At 45.8% G+C, this 24922-nt stretch overlaps 1 protein-coding gene across 1 annotated transcript in view; it reads left to right on the top strand.

The window, feature by feature from the left end:
• LOC149437379 (SKI family transcriptional corepressor 1-like) overlaps positions 1–24922 on the top strand; it is a gene marked incomplete at its 3' end in the record, with an annotated part of 73752 nt that overhangs the window by 34174 nt on the left and 14656 nt on the right. Inside the window, exons 4-5 of the mRNA XM_089660978.1 lie at positions 5462–5572; positions 18292–18363. Of these exons, the coding sequence (XP_089517104.1) occupies positions 5462–5572; positions 18292–18363 (183 nt within the window). The remainder of the gene's footprint in view (positions 1–5461; positions 5573–18291; positions 18364–24922) is intronic.

Below are 24922 nucleotides of genomic sequence, written 5' to 3'. Positions count from 1 at the left end.
GGAGATCATATCCCCCTTATGTATTATACATGGAGATCATATCCCCCTTATGTATTATACATGGAGATCATATCCCCCTTATGTATTATACATGGAGATCATATCCCCCCCTTATGTATTATACATGGAGATCATATCCCCCCTTATGTATTATACATGGAGATCATATCCCCCCCCCTTATGTATTATACATGGAGATCATATCCCCCCTTATGTATTATACATGGTGATCCTATCCCCCCCCCTTATGTATTATACATGGAGATCATATCCCCCCTTATGTATTATACATGGAGATCATATCCCCCCTTCTGTATTATACATGGAGATCATATCCTACCTTATGTATTATACATGGAGATCATATCCCCCTTATGTATTATACATGGGGATCATATCCACCCTTATGTATTATACATGGAGATCATATCCCCCCTTATGTATTATACATGGGGATCATATCCACCCTTATGTATTATACATGGAGATCATACCTCCCCTTATGTATTACACATGGAGATCATATTCCCCCTTATGTATTACACATTATTATTATTATTATTATACAGTATTTATAAAGCGCCAATAGTTCGCTCAGCGCTGTACATTACAAAGGGAGACAGAACATGTGACAGAACAATACCAATACAATGCAAAACATGAGGGGATCAAGGGCCCTGCTCTTTCGAGCTTACAATCTAGGAGGGAGGGGGTGGTGGCACAGGAGGAGATAGCTGTGGGGGATGGAGATCATATCCCCCCTTATGTATTATACATGGTGATCATATCCCCCCTTATGTATTATACATGGAGATCATATCCCCCTTATGTATACATGGAGATCATATCCCCCTTATGTATTATACATGGTGATCATATCCCCCCTTATGTATTATACATGGAGATCATATCCCCCCCTTATGTATTTATACATGGAGATCATATCCCCCTTATGTATTATACATGGTGATCATATCCCCCCTTATGTATTATACATGGTGATCATATCCCCCCTTATGTATTATACATGGTGATCATATCCCCCCTTATGTATTATACATGGTGATCATATCCCCCCCCGTATGTATTATACATGGTGATCATATCCCCCCCCTTATGTATTATACATGGAGATCATATCCCCCCTTATGTATTATACATGGTGATCATATCCCCCCTTATATATTATACATGTATATTATACATGGTGATCATATCCCCCCCCTTATGTATTATACATGGAGATCATATCCCCCCTTATGTATTATACATGGTGATCATATCCCCCCTTATATATTATACATGGAGGGGATCAAGGGCCCTGCTCTTTCGAGCTTACAATCTAGGAGGGAGGGGGTGGTGGCACAGGAGGAGATAGCTGTGGGGGATGGAGATCATATCCCCCCTTATGTATTATACATGGTGATCATATCCCCCCTTATGTATTATACATGGAGATCATATCCCCCTTATGTATACATGGAGATCATATCCCCCTTATGTATTATACATGGTGATCATATCCCCCCTTATGTATTATACATGGAGATCATATCCCCCCCTTATGTATTTATACATGGAGATCATATCCCCCTTATGTATTATACATGGTGATCATATCCCCCCTTATGTATTATACATGGTGATCATATCCCCCCTTATGTATTATACATGGTGATCATATCCCCCCTTATGTATTATACATGGTGATCATATCCCCCCCCGTATGTATTATACATGGTGATCATATCCCCCCCCCTTATGTATTATACATGGAGATCATATCCCCCCTTATGTATTATACATGGTGATCATATCCCCCCTTATATATTATACATGGAGATCATATCCCCCCTTATGTATTATACATGGAGATCATATCCCCCCTTATGTATTATACATGGAGATCATATCCCCCCTTATGTATTATACATGGAGATCATATCCCCCCTTATGTATTATACATGGAGATCATATCCCCCCCTTATGTATTATACATGGTGATCATATCCCCCCCTTATGTATTATACATGGTGATCATATCCCCCCCTTATGTATTATACATGGAGATCATATCCCCCCTTATGTATTATACATGGAGATGATATCTCCCCTTATGTATTATACATGGAGATCATATCCCCCCTTATGTATTATACATGGAGATCATATCCCCCCTTATGTATTATACATAGAGATCATATCCCCCCTTATGTATTATACATGGAGATCGTATCCCCCCTTATGTATTATACATGGAGATGATATCCCCCCTTATGTATTATACATGGAGATCATATCCCCCCTTATGTATTATAGATGGTGATCATATCCCCCCTTATGTATTATACATGGAGATCATATCCCCCCCTTATGTATTATACATGGAGATCATATCCCCCTTATGTATTATACATGGAGATCATATCCCCCCTTATGTATTATACATGGAGATTATATTCCCCTTATGTATTATACATAGAGATCATATCCCCCGTATGTATTATACATGGAGATCATATCCCCCCTTATGTATTATACATGGAGATCATATCCCCCCATAATCTTCTCTTCTCAAGAGAGATTAAATTCAGTTCCTCTAATTTTTCCTCATAGCTGAGTTCCTCCATATATATTTATATATATTTATTTATTTATATCCTTTTTTATCTTTATAAAGTTCCATTACCTTGTTATGCAGGTCTTTTGACAGTTCTTTTCTGCTCCCCATGGCTCAGTATCTAGCCTGCTCAGTGCATCCACATGAGAGCTAACAAACTCATTGACTATTTATACACTGACAATAATTGCAATCTAAACAGTCACAGATGTGGGAAATTAACCTTTAATGGCCATTGTAACCTGTGTGTGTCACCTTGTGTGTCTGTACCAAGGCCAAATATTCCAGGGGGCGGAGACTTCTGATCGGGGCCATTTGGGGGATTTCTGTTATCATTAGGATTTAAAAAGGAGCCAAACAACTATGTGATGATAAATGGCTTCATACCATCACTATTCTTCAATAAAAGACATTTTTTGGACATAATCAGCCAGATTTTCAATATCAATGCCAAAATATCACCATTTCTGCCAGGGGAGGCAAACTTTTGAGCTCATCAGGCATGGACTCCAATAGCCCTCTGACTGAAGGTATGCTGTGCTATCTGGCACCAAGCCGTCAGTAGCAGATCCTTTAGGTCCTGTAAGTTAGGATATGACCTTGTTTTTCCAGCACATCTCACAGATGCTCAACTGGACTTAGATTTGGAGAATTTGGAGGCCAAGTTAACACCTCAAACTCTTTGTTGTGTTCCTCAAACCATTCTTGAACCAGGAGATGCAAACTTTTGAGCGCAACTGTAGGTGAATCGAAATTCGTCCAGTTCCGACTGAACCAGCTGAATTTCTATACACCCATGGCTGGCTTTAGGCTAAGTTCACATCTATGCGTGTTGGAAATGCGCACAAAATTACGTGCTTTTCCGATAAGCACAGAAATGCGCTGCCATTTAGTAGATGTGCTGCGTGCCATTAGCTGGTAATGGCAACCCCACGCATCTGCAAATGCGCACACCAAACTGTTCACTATTTGAACAGAGTCAGGGACTTCTTTTCTGGGTTTCTAGTGCGTAGAGCTGTCCATTGAAATGAATGGACTGCTCTACACGCGACGCGTGGGATCGCGAGATAAACACAAAACTTGACACTTCAGTGCTCAAAAATGGGGGAGGCCCCCATCATGTGCTGCAAAATTTTTGCCAGAATCAAGCAACCTAAACTGGAAAGTTAGGAAGTGCAGCCCTCCTTGAATCGGGGAAATCCAATGCTAAAAAAAATAAAAAGCGAGTGCGCAAACCCCTAGTGCATTATCTTTAACACTTTATTAGGTACAGAAAGTAAAAATTTACTCAAAAGCAGGGGCAGACTAAGAACTCATGGGGCCCCCGGACAATAGATGATCATGGGGCCTCTTTGTCCTCACTCACACTCAAACCACTCCCAAAAAAAGCCTATGAAAGGTACCAGGGGCATCTCATGGGGCCCCCTACTTAACCCGGGCCCTCAGGCAGTGCCCGATTGTCCGAATGGTCAGTCCGCCCCTGCTCACAAGCCCAATAGGCTGACAGCATGTAAAACACACAAGGCACGAAACACAAACGTTCGCTATCCTACTCCAACTGGTGAATGGATGACTAAGCCAACTGATGTGTTTCGGGGAACTGGGCCCCTTCCTCAGAGCTATGGCTGGTGACCTACTCACCTCCACCTTCCTAAATAGTAATGTATTAGACCACATCTCCCACCAGTGATGCTGGACCAGGGGTGGGTGCAGGAGCGGACTGACAACTCATAGGGCCCCCAGGCAATAGGGGATCATGGGGCCCCTGTGTCCTTTCCCACACTCAAAGCATACCCAAAAAAGCCTATAAAAGGTACCAGGGGCATTTCATGGGGCCCCCTACTGACCCCGGACCCTCGGGCAGTGCCCAAGTGCTCAAATGGTCAGTCCGCCCCTGGGTGGGTGGAGGAGTAACGTGGCACCAGTCACTAAGGATTTAGGTTTTTTGTAGTGTGGGATGGTGTCTATTTTTGGCCACACCTGTAGGCCTTACATTGGTCCAACCTGGAACAATGTAACTATATCCATCCCTGGAATTGCTCTTTAAACACACAAGGCACGAAACACAAACGTTCGCTATCCTACTCCAACTGGTGAATGGATGACTAAGCCAACTGACACATTTCGGGGACCTGGGCCCCTTCCTCAGAGCTATGGCTGGTGACCTACTCACCTCCACCTTCCTAAATAGCAATGTGTTAGGCCACACCTCCCAACAGTGATGCTGGACCAGGGGTGGGTGGAGGAGTAACGTGGTACCAGTCACTAAGGATTTAGGTTTTTTGCAGTGTGGGATGGCGCCTATTCTTGGTCACACCTGTAGGCCTTACGTTGGTCCAAGCTGGAACAATGTAACTATATCTGTACCTGGAATTCCTCTTTAAACACACAAGGCACGAAACACAAACGTCCGCTATCCTAATCCAACTGGTGAATGGATGACTAAGCCATCTGATGCGTTTCAGGGACCTGGGCCTCTTCCTCAGAGCTATGGCCAGTGACCTCACCTCCACCTTCCTAAATAGTAATGTATTAGACCACACCTTCCAACAGTGATGCTGGACCAGGGGTGGGTGGAGGAGTAACGTGGCACCAGTCACTAAGGGTTTTTTGTAGTGTGGGAAGGTGCCTATCCTTGCTCACACCTGTAGGCCTTACATTGGTCCAAGCTGGAACAATGTAACTATATCCATCCCTGGAATTCTTCTTTCAAGATACATTTTTTTGTATGGTCGATGAGTTCCATGTGATCTTAGATGCGCCACACGGTGAACGGCAAGTGATTGTGCGTACGTCAAGTTGCATGGCTTAGAGTTAAACCCGTCTTTATTGCTCTTTCAGATCATGATTCGGAGGACAGTCGTTCAACGGCGGAAGATCTGGAGAGCAGGAAGTCATTCCAAGACCAAAGGAGCCATTTATCTCACGCCAGCCCCTCACACCCTGACCGAGGTACGTGCCGGCCCCATCCACTATATCTCTCTAATGTTCCGTCTTCACACTCTGCGAGTGTTCCTTCTCCCACTTGTCTAATAAATGGGCAGTTTGTGCTCTACCTCCCGATCCTATAAAGCGTGCGCATTACCCCATCTTCCCGGTTAATGTCCGCATTAATAATACATCTTTGGCACTTCTTATTCACAATCGATGGAAGGAGATTTAAATCAGCAGTAAAAAGCCTTGTCCCCTCCAGCTTCCACCCGATAAATATTTAAAGAACCAATTCACTTGTTTAAAGAATGTCCTTCTCCGGAATACGGCGCACTTTCTGCTGATTCCCTTCTCTTTCTACAAGGAGGAAAAAAAAAGAAAAGTAAATTGTGTTCAAATTTGCATATCGCTCGTTTTCCTGAATGACGGGTGTTTAACCTTCACTATACTATTTTTTTTTTTGTGAGTAAGTCGTTGCTGTTTGATGTAATACGAAATATTTACTGTAATGGCGAGTTTAAATCTTACAAGGAAACAATAAATAAAACAAGTAGCACCCAAAGACATGCTGGGAGGTTCATTGGGCCCTAGTATGTATATCTATGAATGTAGGTTAGGGGCCTTAGATTGTACGCCCCTTGAGGGTTAGGGACTGATGTATTGTTCCCTCCCGCCGTACTTTGCACTTTGCCTTCCTGCCCCCCCCCCTTCCCCCCATACTGTCCCCTCCCGATCCCAGTATTGTTTCTCCTGACTCCCCCTGTACTTTTCACTTTGCCCTCCTGCCCCCCCCCCCCATACTGTCCCCTCCCGATCCCAGTATTGTTTCTCCTGACTCCCCCTGTACTTTGCCATCCTGCTCCCCCCCCATACTGTCCCCTCCCGATCCCAGTATTGTTTCTCCTGACTCCCCCTGTACTTTTCACTTTGCCCTCCTGCTTCCCCCCCATACTGTGCCCTCCTGATCCCAGTATTGTTCTCTTCTGACTCCCCCATACTTTGCCCTCCTGTACTGTACCCTCCTGATCCCAATATTGTTCTCATCTGACTCCTTCCCATACTTTGCCCTCCTGCCTGCCCCCCCCCCCCCATACTGTGCCCTCCTGATACCAGTATTGTTCTCTTCTGACTCCCCCATACTTTGCCCTCCTGCCTGCCCCCCCCCCCCATACTGTGCCCTCCTGATCCAAGTATTTTTCTCATCTGACTCCCCCCGTACTTTGCTCTTTGTCTTAATGCCCCCCCATACTGTGCCCTCCTGATCCCAGTATTTTTCTCATCTGTCTCCCCCCGTACTTTACCCTCCTGCCCCCCCCACCCATACTGTGCCCTCCTGATCCCAGTATTGTTCTCTCCTGACTCCCCCTGTACTTTGCTCTTTTCCCTCCTGCCCCCTCTCCCGTATCCCAGTATTGTGCACTCCTGAACCCAGTATTGTTCTCTCCAGACTCCCCCCATGCTTTGCACCTTGCCTTCCTGCCCCCCCAGTACTGTGCCCTCCTGATCCCAGTATTGTTCTTGACTCCACCTGTATTGCCTGTATTGTGCCAATCCTACCCCATCCCCCCTGTACTGTGCCCTCCTGATCCCAGTATTGATCCCTCTTGACTCCCCTCCTTGTACTTTGCACCTTGCCCTCCTTCCCCCCTCCCCCGTAGCGTGCCCTTTGTGTTGATTATCCTTTGATTTATGGCATGTTTTCTTAGTGTTTGAAATCAATTTTATTGAAAAATAAATATATGTTTATTCCTATCAACTATTTATACTTTAATTCTTGCGAGTACATACATTGGGGCAGGCTGGTAGGGGCCCCAGTGCAATAAGATGGCCCTTTATATAAGTACCTATAATTAATAAATTAGCCTGGAAGGAATTGCCATCATTGGATGGTGTGCTAGCAGACGGGGAAAGGTCTTCTCCATGGCTGGAACTAGGGCTGCCCCCCGAGGTTCTTCTAAGCTATAGTAAACATAGGTGCAGCGCTAAGAACTCAATGATTAGAATATGAAATAAACAGCTAAATAGTTCATATAAAATAAAAAAATCCAATAAATTAAACAGTTCATAAAGTGACTCTTGTGCTCCTGTGTTAGTATGGACCGTGCTGTGATATGGTAGATAATACGCACTCACCGGACGTGCATATAAATTGCGCCTTTATGTCAATAATCCAGTTGTCGTCAGAAAGGGAACAGGAACTAGTAGTCTTCCCTCTAGGAGGTAGTTGGCCATCAGACAGGATCCGTATGGGTTTAAAGGTGATCCACGTCCGCCAGAGTACCCCGTCCGGATTGTAAAGATGGTTGCTAGAGCGCCACGTTGCTGCGGCGGCATGACGTCACGGTGTGATGTGGCTCCTCCTGACGCGTATCGTGCTCCAACACGTCTTCCGAGGGGTGTCGCCAATCCTTGGAGCACAATATGCGTCAGGAGGAGCCACATCACGCCGTGACGTCACGCCGCCAGAGCAAAGTGGAGCTCCGGCAGCCATCTTTACAATCCGGACGGGGTACTCTGGCGGACGTGGATCACCTTTAAACCCATACGGATCCTGTCTGGCTGCCAACTACCTCCTAGAGGGAAGGCTACTAGTTCCTGTTCCCTTTCTGATGACAACTGGATTATTGACATAAAGGAGCAATTTATATGTGCGTCCGGTGAGTGCGTATTATCTACTATATCACAGCACGGTCACTGGTCCATACTAACACAGGAGCACAGGAGTCACTTTATGAACTGTTTAATTTATTGGATTTTTTAATTTTATTTTATATGAACTATTTAGCTGTTTATTTCATATTCTAATCATTGAGTTCTTAGCGCCGCACCTATGTTTTAAATTTTATCCTGGTATTTTTTTGGTTTTACCATTGTGCATTAGCTGCTTTATTTTAGCACGCTCACGAGTTCCTTTTATCTATATCCTGTCTTCTAAGTTATGCTAGGCACCTTGGATAGGGTCCCTCTCCTACACATTAGATACCTTTACCTGTGCCGTATCCATCAATGCTCGGGGCAGGCGAAGGCCGCTTTCAGGGTAACCTCAATCCCAAGGCAGACCTCCAACTGTAGAAGAATTGCAGATAGCAACGATACCAGTCTTTCCCTATCTACCCTAGTCCCTAAGTCAGGCTTTTGGCTGGATAGACAAGAGTTCATCCATGGAAAGTCCTTTAAGGTGGTACTCCAGCATATTGTTGGCTTCAGGGCGCACTGCAGGTCCCAGCAATCCCCTTACATTGCGAGAGGCTCCTGGACACAGGCAAGTAGCGGTGTGCTGGAATCAGGACAGGACCGCCGATGCCTAACACTGGTGATAGCGCTGGACCTCCTCGACCCTGAAGTGGGAACTCTGATGGGAACCCTGATTTAAGTGGTGACTGTAATGGAGACCCTAATGTAAGGATGGAATCTGATGTAAGGGGAGACTCTGATAGGGACCCTGATGTAGGGGAGAACTGTGATGGGGATCCTGATATAAAAGGGGGACTCTGCTGGGGACCTTGATGTAAGAGGGGGCTCTGATGGGGACCCTGATATAAGGGGGGACTCTGATGGGGACCCTAATGTAAGGTGGGATTCTGATATAAGGGAGGACTCTGATGGGGACCCTAATGTAAGGTGGGGTTCTGATATAAAAGGGACCCTGATGGGGATCCTAATGTAAGGTGGGACTCTAATGAGGATGCTGATATAAGGGGGGACTCTAATGAAGACCCTATTGTAGGATGGAACTATGATGGGGACCCTGATAAAGTGGGGGAGTTTGATGGGGACCCTAATGTAAGGGGAGACTCTGATGGTGACCCTAATGTTGGAGCCCTGATTTACGTGGGGACTGTAGTGGAGATCCTAATGTAAGGTGGGACTCTAGTGGGGATGCTGATATAAGGGGGACTCTGAGGACCCTAATGAGGATGGAATTATGATGGGGACCCTGATATAAGGGTAGACTCTGATGAGGATCCTAATGTAAGGTGGGACTCTAATGGGGTTCCTGATGAAAGGGGGGACTCTAATGAGGACCCTGATATAAGGAGAGACTTCAGTGGGGAACCTCATGTAAAGGAGACTCAGATGGGAACCCTAATGTAAGGGGGGACTCTGATGAGGACCCTAAGTGTGGATTCACACATCGTGCAATGCGAATTGAAGCTCCGTATTCACAGCTTATTCTCAAAGTCGTTGTTCAGCGATTCAGGTCAGATTTAGATCAGGATCAGGTCAGGATTAGATCAGGATCAGGTCAGGTTTAGATCAGGATCAGGTCAGGATTAGATCAGGATCAGGTCAGGTTTAGATCAGGATCAGGTGAGGATTAGATCAGGATCAGGTCAGGATTAGATCAGGTCACGATTAGCTCAGGATCAGGTCAGGTTTAGATCAGGATCAGGTCAGGATTAGATCAGGATCAGGTCAGCTTTAGATCAGGATCGGGTCAGGATTAGATCAGGATCGGGTCAGGTTTAGATCAGGTTCAGGTCAGGTTTAAATCAGAATCTGGTTAGGTTTAGATCAGGATTAGATCAGGATCAGGTCAGGTTTAGATCAGGATCAGGTCAGGATTAGATCAGGATCAGGTCAGGATTAGATCAGGATCAGGTCAGGTTTAGATCAGGATCAGGTCAGGATTAGATCAGGATCAGGTCAGGATTAGATCAGGATAGGGTCAGGTTTAGATCAGGATCGGGTCAGGATTAGATCAGGATCGGGTCAGGTTTAGATCAGAATCAGGTCAGGTTTAGATCAGGATCAGGTCAGGATTAGATCAGGTCAGGATCAGGTCAGGTTTAGATCAGAATCAGGTCAGGTTTAGATCAGGATCAGGTCAGGATTAGATCAGGTCAGGATCAGGTCAGGTTTAGATCAGGAACAGGTCAGGATTAGGTCAGGATCAGGTCAGGTTTAGATCAGGATCAGGTCAGGTTTAGATCAGGATCAGGTCAGGATTAGATCAGGTCACGATTAGCTCAGGATCAGGTCAGGTTTAGATCAGGATCAGGTCAGGATTAGATCAGGAACAGGTCAGGATTAGATCAGGATCAGGTCAGGTTTAGATCAGGATCAGGTCAGGTTTAGATCAGGATAAGGTCAGGATTAGATCAGGATCAGGTCAGGATTAGGTCAGGTCACGATTAGCTCAGGATCAGGTCAGGTTTAGATCAGGATCAGGTCAGGTTTAGATCAGGAACAGGTCAGGATTAGATCAGGTCAGGTTTAGATCAGGATCAGGTCAGGTTTAGATCAGGTCAGGATTAGATCAGGTCACAATTAGCTCAGGATCAGGTCAGGTTTAGATCAGGATCAGGTCAGGATTAGATCAGGATTGGGTCAGGATTAGATCAGGATCTGGTCAGGTTTAGATCAGGATCGGGTCAGGTTTAGATCAGAATCAGGTCAGGATCAGGTCAGGTTTAGATCAGGAACAGGTCAGGATTAGATCAGGATCAGGTCAGGTTTAGATCAGGATCAGGTCAGGATTAGATCAGGATCAGGTCAGGTTTAGATAAGGATCAGGTCAGGATCAGATCGGGATCAGATCAGCATCAGGTCAGGATTAGATCAGGATCAGGTCAGGATTAGATCAGGGTCAGGTCAGGATTAGATCAGGTCAGGATTTGATCCTGTTCACAACTGATGACACGTGTGATTCAGAATCGCTCTCCTAGAAGTCAGTGGGCCTGATTCCGCACCTGAGCCGGACCGTGCTGCTCACAAAACTGACGGGACTCTTTATTTCGATCCGCACTGCCAGTGCACTGGACGTATGTGAGCAAGAACAGTAGAAAGCAATGTTCTCTCCCATATCATGTGAACTGGATGCGGGTTCAAAACGCATCCAACTCGCATATATGTGTGAACTGGCTCTAAGACTGCTTTCACTCTAATCCGTTTATCTTCTGCTTTTGTGTAAGCGGTAGAAAAACACGCGACTGTGTATTCCTATGGGACTCTTCACACTGATCCATCGCAGGCTGCTGTGTTTTTATAAAGTCCTGCTTGCTTCATTTCTGGTGCAGGTTGTGACGCACCTTCCCTTTGAAATCAATGGAAAACATGGCAAAAATGCATCAAAAATGCCCAAGCGTTGCATTTTTAAAAAATGCGGTAAAAACGCATCAAAAACGCATTTTTTGCTTTGGATGAGTGCGAAAGTAGCTTAATGTAAGGGGGACGCCGATGGGGACACTAACACTATGGGGGACTCTGCTGGGGACCCTTCGATAAAGTCAGGTGACGAAACGCGTCAGGGCCAGGCCACGCAACGATGATTTATGACCGGTATGCACCTCACATCCCCTGCTGGAAGTGATGTACTGCTCGGGTGAGACCCTGTATATGCGATTCTTGATCCCTATAGAGGATTTCCTTCCATTTCATCACCTCTTGATGGCCGTTGGGCTCAAATGTTGAGGAGGAAAAGTCATTGAGAGATAGGCTGCGACATCCGGAGAGCGCCACTGAATTGGGGATGGTTCTGTTTCGGGGCACGTGGTGTCACTGGAGTGGAGCCGACACTTGTGAAATCTTCATTCAATCACGTGGTGTCACTGGAGTGGAGCCGACACTTGTGAAATCTTCATTCAATCACGTGGTGTCACTGGAGTGGAGCCGACACTTGTGAAATCTTCATTCAATCACGCGGTGACACTGGAGTAGAGCCGACACTTGTGAAATCTTCATTCAATCACGCGGTGTCACTGGAGTGGAGCCGACACTTGTGAAACCTTCATTCAATCACGCGGTGTCACTGGAGTGGAGCCGACACTTGTGAAACCTTCATTCAATCACTTGGTGTCACTGGAGTGGAGCCGACACTTGTGAAACCTTCATTCAATCACGCGGTGTCACTGGAGTGGAGCCGACACTTGTGAAACCTTCATTCAATCACGCGGTGTCACTGGAGTGGAGCCGACACTTGTGAAACCTTCATTCAATCACGCGGTGTCACTGGAGTGGAGCCGACACTTGTGAAATCTTCATTCAATCACGCGGTGTCACTGGAGTGGAGCCGACACTTGCGAAATCTTCATTCAATCACGCGGTGTCACTGGAGTGGAGCCGACACTTGTGTATACCTTCATTCAATCACGCGGTGTCACTGGAGTGGAGCCGACACTTGCGAAATCTTCATTCAATCACGCGGTGTCACTGGAGTGGAGCCGACACTTGTGAAATCTTCATTCAATCACGCGGTGTCACTGGAGTGGAGCCGACACTTGCGAAATCTTCATTGAATCATGCGGTGTCACTGGAGTGGAGCCGACACTTGCGAAATCTTCATTCAATCACGCGGTGTCACTGGAGTGGAGCCGACACTTGTGAAATCTTCATTCAATCACGCGGTGTCACTGGAGTGGAGCCGACACTTGCGAAATCTTCATTGAATCATGCGGTGTCACTGGAGTGGAGCCGACACTTGCGAAATCTTCATTCAATCACGCGGTGTCACTGGAGTGGAGCCGACACTTGCGAAATCTTCATTCAATCACGCGGTGTCACTGGAGTGGAGCCGACACTTGCGAAATCTTCATTGAATCATGTGGTGTCACTGGAGTGGAGCTGACACACAATCACATGGTGGTGTAGTAGTTCAGAAGGCCTGCCTTTTTTTTTTTTTTTTTTTTTGGGGGGGGGGTGTTTTTTTTGTGTGTGTTCTTTATTCCCTAACTTTTTTGTCTCAGTGTAGAAACATAGCGACAGAAAAAAGTCCAAGTGGTCCATCGAGTCTGCCTGTGGGGTGTTTTTTTTTTTTTTTTTTTTTTTTTTCGTTAACTTGTTTGAATATAGAAAAATTACAACAGAAAAAAAGAGCATGCCTGCTTTTTTGGGCTTTTTTTTTGGGGGGGGATTGTTTTTTTTGGTGTGTTTTTTTTTCCTTAACTTTTTTGTCTTGAGTATAGAAAAATAACAGAAAAAAAAGACCATGCCTGCTTTTTTTTTTGGGGGGGGGTGTTATTTTTTTTGTGTTTTTTTTCCTTAACTTTTTTGTCTGAGTATAGAAAAACGACAACAGAAAAAAAGAGCATGCCCGTTTATTTATTAATTTTTTTTTGGGGGGGGGGGGGTGTTGTTATTCTTTTTGTGTGGTTTTTTTCCTTAAATTTTTTGTCTGAATATAGACATATAGAAACATAGCGACAGAAAAAAGTCTGAGTGGTCCATCGAGTATGCTTGTTTTTTTTTGTTTTTTTGGTTTTTTTTTGGGGGGGGGGGTTATTCTGTGTGTTTTTTTTTGTTAACTTTTTCATCTGAGTATAGAAAAATGACAACAACAAAAAGATCATGTAGTCCATTGAGTATGCCCAATTTCTTGGGGTTTTTTTTTTGGGGGGGGGGGGTTGTTTTCTGTGTGTTTTTTTTTCATTAACTTTTTTGTCTGAGTATAGAAACATAGCGGCAGAAAAAAGTCCGAGTGTTCTATCGATTTTTCTTTCTTTTTTTGGGGGGGGGGGGGGGGGGAAGGTTTGTGTGGTTTATTTTTTGGTAACTTTTTTTGCCTGAGTATAGAAAATGACAACAGAAAAAAGACCATGTGGTCCATCGAGTCTGGCTATTTTTTTTTCTTTGGGCGGGGTTGTTTGTTTTTTGTATGTTTTTTCCATTAACCTTTTTTGTTTGTATAAACATAGAAACTTCGCTGTTTTTTTTTGGGTGGGGGGGGGGGGGTTTGCTAACTTCTTTGTTAACTTTTTTGTCTGAGTATAGAAAAATGTCAACAGCAAAAAGACCATGTGGTCCATCAAGTCTGCCTGTTTTTTGGGTTTTTTTGTGTGTGTGTGTGGGGGGGGGGTTGTTTTTTGTGTTTTTTTTCATTAACTTTTTTGGCTGAGTATAGACACACAGAAGCATAGTGACAGAAAAAAGTCTGAGTGGTCCATCAAGTCTGCTTGGTTTTTTTTGTATTTTTTTTTTCATTTGAACTTTTTTTTGTGCGGTGTCACTGGAGTGGAGCCGACACTTGTGAAATCTTCATTCAATCATGTGGTGTCACTGGAGTGGAGCCGACACTTGTGAAATCTTCATTCAATCATGTGGTGTCACTGGAGTGGAGCCGACACTTGTGAAATCTTCATTCAATCATGTGGTGTCACTGGAGTGGAGCCGACACTTGTGAAATCTTCATTCAATCATGTGGTGTCACTGGAGTGGAGCCGACACTTGTGAAATCTTCATTCAATCATGTGGTGTCACTGGAGTGGAGCCGACACTTGTGAAATCTTCATTCAATCATGTGGTGTCACTGGAGTGGAGCCGACACTTGTGAAATCTTCATTCAATCATGTGGTGTCACTGGAGTGGAGCCGACACTTGTGAAATCTTCATTCAATCATGTGGTGTCACTGGAGTGGAGCCGACACTTGTGAAATCTTCATTCAATCATGTGGTGTCACTGGAGTGGAGCCGACACTTGTGAAATCTTCATTCAATCATGTGGTGTCACTGGAGTGGAGCCGACACTTGTGAAATCTTCATTCAATCATGTGGTGTCACTGGAGTGGAGCTGACACATAATCACATGGTGGTGTAGTAGTTCAGAAGGCCTGCTTTTTTTTTTTGGGGGGGGGGGGGTTTGTGGTTTTTCTTTTTCTTAACTTTTTTGTCTCAGTGTAGAAACATAGCGACAGAAAAAAGTCCAAGTGGTCCATCGAGTCTGCCTGTGTTTTTTTTTTTCTGTTTTTTTTTTTGTTAACTTTGTCTGAATATATAAACATTACAACAGAAAAAAAGACCATGCCTGCTTTTTTTTTTGGGGGGGGGGGGTGTTTCTTTTTGTTTGTTTTTTTTTCCTTAGCTTTTTTGTCTGAGTGTAGAAATATAGAAACATATTGACAGAAAAAAGTCCAAGTGGTCCATCGAGTCTGCCTGTATTTTTTTTTCTCTGTTTTTTTTTTGTTAACTTTTTTGTCTGAATATAGAAAAATTACAACAGAAAAAAAGATCATGCCCGCTTTTTTTTTGGGGGGGGGGGTGTTTCTTTTTGTTTGTTTTTTTTTCCTTAGCTTTTTTGTCTGAGTGTAGAAATATAGAAACACAGCGACAGAAAAAAGTCCAAGTGGTCCATCGGGTCTGCCTGTTTTTTTTTGTTTTTTTTTTCATTTAAAACTTTTTTTGTCTGAGTATAGTGACAGAAAAAAGTCTGATTGGCCCATTGAGTCTGCCTGTTTTTTTTTTTTTTCATTTTAACTTTTTTTTTGTCTGAGCATAGAAACATTGTGACAGAAAAAAGTCTGAGTGGCCCATAGTAGTGCAGAAGGCCTGCTTTTTTTTTTTTTTGGGGGGGGGGGGGTGTTTCTGTTTTTTTTTTCTTAACTTTTTTGTCTCAGTGTAGAAACAGCGACAGAAAAAAGTCCAAGTCAAGTGGTCCATCGAGTCTGCCTGTGTTTTTTTTTTCTCTGTTTTTTTTTGTTAACTTGTTTGTCTGAATAGAGAAACATTACAACAGAAAAAAAGACCATGCCTGCTTTTTTTGGGGTGTTTTTTTTGGAGGGGGGGGGGTTGTTTTAATTTTTTTTTTTTTTCCTTAGCTTTGTTGTCTGAGTGTAGAAATATAGAAACATAGCGACAGAAAAAAGTCTGAGTGGTCCGTCGAGTCTGCCTGTGTTTTTTTTTTTCTCTGTTTTTTTTTGTTAACTTGTTTGTCTGAATATAGAAACATTACAACAGAAAAAAAGGCCATGCCTGCTTTTTTGTTTTTTTTTGGGGGGGGGGGGGGGGTTGGGGGGGTTGTTTTTTTTTTGTTTTTTTTTTCTTTAGCTTTTTTGTTTGAGAGTAGAAATATAGAAACATAGCGACAGAAAAAGGTCTGAGTGGTCCGTCGAGTCTGCCTGTTTTTATTTTCTTTTCGTTAACTTTTTTGAGTATAGATCCATGTTTGCCCCAAGCATGTTTAAAGCTGTTGGCCGGCTCACTACCTCTGCTGGAAGTTTATTCCGAGCATCAACTACTCTTTCAAGAAAATAATACTTTCTAAGATAATACTTTTCAACTTCATAATTTGCCTGACATGCTGTATATTCTACTTGCCTCCAGGATGGTAGACTTTAGCAGTGGCCACCGACTACTTACGCCCGTCGTTTGACCCCAACCCTTCCATTCATTTTCGTAGAACTTTACACATTTTAGCAAAATTTGTCCTTTTTAAATCTAAAATTTTATCAGTACTAGGTCTAGAATACCCACATGGAAGAAAAATATTTTTGAAATACTGCAATCTTGGCCATGTTCAATATATTTCAAAATATATTTCAGTAAATAAATAAATATTAATAGAAAAAAAAATTATATATACATATTATTATTATTATTATTATTATTATACAGGATTTATGGCGCCAACAGTTTGCTCAGCACTTTACAATATAATGGGAGACAATACAGCAACAATACAGATCAATACAAGAGGGTTAGGAGGGCCCTGATCCTGGGAGCTGACAATCTAAGAGGGAGGGGCTAGTGGGACAAAAGGTAATAACTGTGGGGGATGAAGTGGTTGGAAGAGTAGAAAATTCCATTATTAGCTGAGGGCAGGATAGGCTTCCCTGAAGGGAGAGGTTTTCAGAGATCGCCTAAAAGTGTGCAGAGTAGGCGATAGTCTGATAAACTGGGGTAGAGAGTTCCAGAGGATGGGGGAGGCTCTGGAGAAGTCCTGGGACGAGCATGGGAGGAGGAGACAAGGGAGCTAGTACAATTACAATACATTTCAGTACAGAAGGAATAGGAGGGCCCGGCTCATGGAGCTTACAATCTAAAGGAAGGGGGAGGGGATAAAAAAGGTGACAGCTGCGGGGGATGATCTGGTGGAGGTGATTCAAGTACAGTTCTTAGGTGGAGGTGGGGTAGGCTTCCCTGAAGAAGTGAGTTTTCAAAGATCGCCTAAAGGCAGACAGGGTGGGGGCTGCCCAGACATGCTGTGGTAAGGAGTTCCAGAGGATGGGAGAGGCTCTGGAGAAGTCCTGGAGGCGAGCGTGGGAGAAGGTGATGAGGGAGCTAGAGAGGAGGATATCATGGGAAGAGCGAAGTGGGCGATTTGGGCGGTATCTGTGGATGAGGTTGGTGATGTAGCTAGGGGCAGTGTTGTGGATGGCTTTGTAAGCTGTAGTTAGTATTTTGAATTTTATACGTTGGGTTAGTGGAGGCCAGTGGCGGGATTGGCAGAGAGGGGTGGAGGACACTGAGTGGAGGGATTGGCGGAGAGGGGTGGAGGACACTGAGTGGAGGGATTGGCGGAGAGGGGTGGAGGACACTGAGTGGAGGGATTGACAGAGAGGGGTGGAGGACACTGAGTGGAGGTTAGTGGAGGGCTTGGCAGAGAGGGGTGGAGGACACTGAGTGGAGGCCAGTGGAGGGATTGGCAGAGAGGGGTGGAGGACACTGAGTGGAGGTTAGTGGAGGGCTTGGCAGAGAGGGGTGGAGGGATTGACAGAGAGGGGTGGAGGACACTGAGTGGAGGGATTGACAGAGAGGGGTGGAGGACACTGAGTGGAGGTTAGTGGAGGGCTTGGCAGAGAGGGGTGGAGGACACTGAATGGAGGTCAGTGGAGGGATTGGCAGAGAGGGGTGGAGGACACTGAGTGGAGGCCAGTGGAGGGATTGACAGAGAGGGGTGGAGGACACCGAGTGGAGGCCAGTGAAGGGATTAATATTGATTGTTCTACTGAATTGTTACTTTGTTACTAATAAAAGACAATTCTGTATCTTTCTTTTGTAGAATTACTGTTCATTCTTTTTCCTGACAGGGGAAGAAGACAGTCCGATCGATGTCACCGGGACACAGTTTGTAGAAAAAGACATCGAGAATATGGCGAAAGGTGGGTATACCTGTCTTGTGACAAGTTGTCCTGTTCATGTGTTGCACCCGGGGAGGGCAATAAAATTACAGGTTAAGACATTTTTTTTTTGCTCCCTGTAGCAGTAATTAGTCCTCATCACTACCGATCTTGTTAGTGTCGTGTAGTCAGCATCCTTTCTATAGCAGCCATTGTTGGTCCTAGTCTGGGTTGCGGTTTCTATGGGCAGAAGTGCATTGGTGGTGGAACCCTCCAGTGGTATCAGCTCCTCCCCCTGCTCATACAGGCTGATTGACTGATTTGTACCTCCCTGTATTATGTCTGCTAAGTGTCTGCCCAGAAAAATCTTCGCCTAGTGACTGTTTCACGTGTTGATCGTCTGTAGTTGGCTCTGGTGATGAATTGTTTCCCTGCCTCCAACCCAGTGGTCTCGAAACTGCGGCCCGGGGGCCGGATGTGGCCCTTTGCTTGCCTTTATCTGGCCCTTGGGGCACTTTTCCTCCCACTGATACAAGACTCTATTCCTTTCCTCCCACCAGCAATGGGGCACTATTCCTCCCACTGATACCAATGATGGGGCCCTATTCCTCCCACTGATACCAATGATGGGACACTATTCCTCCCACTGATACCAATGATGGGGCACTATTCCTGCCACTGACACCAATGATGGGGCCCTATTCCTCCCACTGATACCAATGATGGGACACTATTCTTCCCACTGATACCAATGATAGGGCACTATTCCTCCCACTGATACCAATGATGGGACACTATTCCTCCGACTGACACCAATGATGGGGCCCTATTCCTCCCACTGACACCAATGATGGAGCACTATTCCTCCCACTGATACCAATGATAGGGCACTATTCCTCCCACTGACACCAATGATGGGGCACTATTCCTCCCACTGACACCAATGATGGGGCACTATTCCTCCCACTGATACCAATGATGGGGCACTATTCCTCCCACTGATACCAATGATGGGGCACTATTCCTCCCACTGACACCAATGATGGGGCACTATTCCTCCCACTGACACCAATGATGGGACACTATTCCTCCCACTGATACCAATGATGGGGCACTATTCCTCCTACTGATACCAATGATGGGACACTATTCCTCCCACTGATACCCATGATGGGGCACTGTTCCTCCCACTGATACCCATGATGGGGCACTATTCCTCCCACTGATACCCATGATGGGGCACTATTCCTTCCACTGATACCAATGATGGGACACTATTCCTCCCACTGACACCAATGAGGGGGCACTATTCCTCCCACTGACACCAAGGATGGGGCGCTATTCCTCCTACTGATACCAATGATGGGGCGCTATTCTTCCCACTGATACCAATGATGGGGCACTATTCCTCCCACTGATACCAATGATGGGGCACTATTCCTCCCACTGATACCAATGATGGGGCACTATTCCTCCCACTGACACCAATGATGGGGCACTATTCCTCCCACTGACACCAATGATGGGACACTATTCCTCCCACTGATACCAATGATGGGGCACTATTCCTCCTACTGATACCAATGATGGGACACTATTCCTACCACTGATACCAATGATGAGGCACTATTCCTCCCACTGATACCCATGATGGGGCACTATTCCTCCCACTGACACCAAGGATGGGGCACTATTCCTCCTACTGATACCAATGATGGGACACTATTCCTCCCACTGACACCAATGATGGGGCACTATTCCTCCCACTGACACCAAGGATGGGGCACTATTCCTTCCACTGATACCAATGATGGGACACTATTCCTTCCACTGATACCAATGATGGGACACTATTCCTCCCACTGACACCAATGATGGGGCACTATTCCTCCCACTGACACCAAGGATGGGGCACTATTCCTCCTACTGATACCAATGATGGGGCGCTATTCTTCCCACTGATACCAATGATGGGGCACTATTCCTTCCACTGATACCAATGATGGGACACTATTCCTCCCACTGATACCAATGATGGGGCACTATTCCTCCCACTGACACCAATGATGGGGCACTATTCCTCCCACTGACACCAATTATGGGGCACTATTCCTCCCACTGATACCAATGATGGGGCACTATTCCTCCCCCTGATACCAATGATGGGGCACTATTCCTCCCACTGATACCAAGGATGGGGCACTATTCCTCCCACTGACACCAATGAGGGCGCACTATTCCTCCCACTGATACCAATGATGGGGCACTATTCCTCCCACTGATACCAAGGATGGGGCACTATTCCTCCCACTGACACCAATGATGGGGCACTATTCCTCCCACTGTTACCAATGATGGGGCACTATTCCTCCCACTGACACCAATGATGGGGCACTATTCCCCCCACTGACACCAATGATGGGACACTATTCCTCCCACTGACACCAATGATGGGACACTATTCCTCCCACTGACACCAATGATGGGGCACTATTCCTCCCACTGTTACCAATGATGGGGCACTATTCCTCCCACTGACACCAATGATGGGGCACTATTCCCCCCACTGACACCAATGATGGGACACTATTCCTCCCACTGACACTAATGATGGGGCACTATTCCTCCCACTAATACCAAAGATGCATTGTTTACTCCTACTGATGCCAGGACATTTCTACTCCCATTGGCCAAAGTCCGGCCCCCCGAACGTCTGATGAACAGTAAACTGGCCCTTTGTTTATAAAGTTTGGAGACCCCTGCTCTACCTGTCTATAGTGGTAATATGTGTTGCGTCGCAGTGTGAACAGGGCAGTAGTGGTGAAACACCAGCAGGGCTGTGGATAAGGGGGTACCACCAGTCCTCCTTTACAGGGATCCAAGCCAGCAGGGGGGTGTGGGCAGGTGGGTGAATCGGATGTGGGCACGGAGGGTGATTGGCACGGTTGCAGTTACTGGAACCGATCCCCTGTAGCGATGGGCTGTATGTGCGAGTCGAACATAACATGCTCCAAAGCACCTCCACTATGTTGAGCGCATGTGGTCTGGTACAGGTCAGGAGGGGGGTGCATGCTCACCCCCCCTCCCCCCTTTCCTGACCTACTGGGCTGCATGCTCAGATAAGGGTCTGGTATGGATTTGGGGGGGGGGGGACCCAAACGCCATTTTAAAAAAATGGTGTATGGTTTGGTATGGATGGGAGGGGGGACCCTATGCTGTTTTTTTTGCTTGGCAATGCTGACAATTCTCTTTTTTTAGTCAGCCGGGAACCCCAATGACACCAAGAACATTATTATTATACAGGATTTATATGGCACCAACAGTTTGATCAGCGCTTTACAATATAACGGGAGACAATACAGCAACAATACAGTTCAATACAAGAGGGTTAGGAGGGCCTGATCCTGGGAGCTTACAATCTAGGAGGGAGGGGCTGGTGGTACAAAAGGTAATAACTGTGGGGGATGGACTGGTTGGAAAAGTAGACAATTCCATTATTAGCTGAGGGCAGGATAGGCTTCCCTGAAGAGAGAGGTTTTCAGAGATCGCCTAAAAGTGAGCAGAGTAGGCGATAGTCTGATAAATTGGGGTAGAGAGTTCCAGAGGATGGGGGAAGCTCTGGAGAAGTCCTGGAGCCGAGCATGGAGAGGAGACAAGGGAGCTAGAGAGTAGGAGGTCTTGCGAGGAGCGGAGAGTACGGTTTGGGTGATATTTAGAGACAAGATCGGTGATGTAATTTGGGGCAGAGTTATAAATGGCTTTATATGTTATTGTTAGTGTTTTGAATTTTATCCGTTGGGCAACGGGAAGCCAGTGGAGGGATTGGCAGAGAGGGGTGGAGGACACTTAATGGAGGTCAGTGGAGGGATTGGCAGAGAGGGGTGGAGGACACTGAGTGGAGTCCAGTGGAGGGATTGGCAGATACAGAACGGTTAGTAAGGTGGATGAGTCTGGCAGCAGCATTCATGATAGACTGAAGAGGGGATAGCCTGTGATGAGGTCGGCCCATGAGGAGGGAGTTACAATAGTCAAGGCGAGATATAACAAGGGAGTGAATAAATTGCTTAGTGGTTTCCGAGGTTAGGAATGGGCGTATCTTGGAGATGTTGCGAAGGTCGGAGCTTTTGTGGAGGTTGGAGATGTTGCGGAGGTTGGAGATGTTGCGCAAGTGAAGTCTACAAGATTTGGACAGTGATTGGATTTGGGGCTGAAAGGACAGATGGGAGTCTAGGATTACACCTAGTACCCTGGCATGAGGGGAGGGACTGATGACTGTGTTATCGATCTTGATTGAGAAGTCAGGGGAGGGGGCACGGGCTGGAGGGAAAACTAAGAGCTCAGTTTTGGAAAGATTGAGTTTGAGGAAGTGGAGTGACATCCATGCCGATATGTCACTTAGTAGGTTAGTAATGTGAGAGGAGACTGAAGGAGTGAGGTGAGGGGTTGAAAGATAGATTTGTGTGTCATCAGCATAGAGATGGTACTTAAAGCCATGGGAGTTTATCAAGTGACCAAGGGAGGAGGTGTAGATGGAGAAGAGAAGGGGTCCAAGGACAGAACCTTGAGGGACCCCTACAGAGAGAGGGAGTGAAGAGGAGGAGGCAGCATTATAGGTAACACTGAAGGAGCGCTGCGATAGGTAGGAGGAGAACCAGGAGAAAGTGAAGTCGCTGAGGCCAAGAGAGTGGAGTTTTTTGAGGAGGAGGGGATGGTCAACCGTATCAAAAGCCACGGAGAGGTTGAGTAGTAGGAGTATTGAATAGTAGCCATTGGTTTTAGCAGTTAGTAGATCATTAGTGAGTTTTAGTTGGGCAGTTTCAATGGAGTGTAGTGAGCGAAAGCCAGACTGTAAAGGGTCAAGAAGTTTGTTGTCAGTGAGGTGGGAGCTCAGGTGATTGTAGACTAAGCGTTCTAGGAATTTAGAGGTAAATGGCAGCAGGGAGATGGGTCTTAGGTTGTTCAGGTTGGTGGGGTCCAGGGAGGGTTTCTTAAATATGGGAGTGATGTGCGCATGCTTTAGAGGGGAGGGGAAGGCACCAGTAGAGAGGGAGAGATTGAAGATATGAGTGAGGGAGCATAGGATGGAAGGAGAGGGTGACCGTAGTAGTTGTGAGGTGACAGGATCCAGGGGGCAGGTAGTGAGACGGGCTTCTGAGAAAACTTTAGTGACCTCTTCAGTAGTAGCAAGGTCAAAAGAGGAAAGTGTTGAGGGAGGTTTAGTATAAGGTATGCTAAGTGGGATGGATGTCTGTGCAGTTGCGACGCCCCTACGAATTGGGTCAATCTTGTTTTTGAAACAATTTGCAATCTCGTGAGTAGTGAGTGAGGTACTGGGTGGGGGTGGAGAAAGTAGAGAGTTAAAAGTAGAGAAGAGACGACAAGGACTGGATGAGACTGTATTAATAAGAGTGACAAAGTAGGCTTGTTTGGCAGCATGAAGGGAAGAATTGTATGTTAAGAAAGCAGATTTATATGGGGTGAATGCTTGTTGAGAATGAATGAATGTCTCACTACTAAAATCCCTTCATCATAGAACTCACGCCGGATTGTAATAGCTGATCGGGATCTCACCATGTACTCAGATGCCATAAGATACCATTCAGTAAATCGTCCGGGTACGAAGTTCGCGTCAAACTTTCGGTAGGTTTGAATGTTCGACCGCGAACCGAACAGGGGGGGGTGTTCAGCCCATCACTAATCCCCTGTATGGCTTTCCCTGCAGCAGCTGAAAGCCATATTCTCCTCCTCTCCCTCCCACTGGCTTTAAACTGCTTCAGAAGGAGCCATACAGGGGATCGGTCCCAGTAATTGCCTCCCCCCCCCGGTGCACCCATGACCCTGCTTCCCAGGTCCCGCCCCATGTGCCTCCACCCCCACAGCAAGGGACTTCCCTCCTCTCCCTCCCACCCGCAGCTGCAAGCACACAATAGGATCCTTCAGAATGGAGAATGGGGGAAGGGTCCAATAAATATGTCACATTTACCAGCCTCTTCATTTCCAGAATGAACACAGGGAGTGATCGGTACCGATCAATCAAAACTGAAGCATAGTAAACTGTATGTTTTTTTTTGGATCGGGGGGGAGGGGCGTTATGTTGGCTGTATTGGGCCCCATGGTTTCTAACAGCAGCCCTGAACTCTAGTCACCACATGTGTGAGCAGCCATTAAAACACATTGTCGATGGGGAGCGGCAAAAACTTAGCCAAAGCACCTGCCTGTTTTAAACATAAGGCGGGGTTCACACTACCGCTTGTCAGGATTGCACGCAAAACCGCGTGCTTTCCTGATATGCAAAGAAACGCACTGCCATTTAGTAGTCAAGCAGCGGTCCATTATGGGGTGGAGCTACAGGCAGCAAAAGAGGGGTTTTATACACATGGTGCTCTTAATGAATCAATAGAAATTAAAAAAATGTAATGAGAGCTCTTCTTTAAAATGGAGGGCAGGGGTTTTTTTTTTCTGCTGGCTGTACTTCCACCCACAGGAACACCCATCATTTGGGCTTAAGAATGGGGTGGAGCTACAGCCAGCAAAATGACTTTTAATCACCAACAGGGCCACTGAGTCAAATGGGATCAACTGCTATATGAACCTGTTCCCC

This window comes from Staurois parvus, unplaced genomic scaffold, assembly GCF_062004578.1.
Source record: "Staurois parvus isolate SC_StPar_1 unplaced genomic scaffold, SC_StPar_1.0 ptg001300l, whole genome shotgun sequence".
In the NCBI taxonomy this organism is placed as follows: Eukaryota; Metazoa; Chordata; class Amphibia; order Anura; family Ranidae; genus Staurois; species Staurois parvus.
This window is presented reverse-complemented; position numbering and strand designations above follow the sequence as displayed.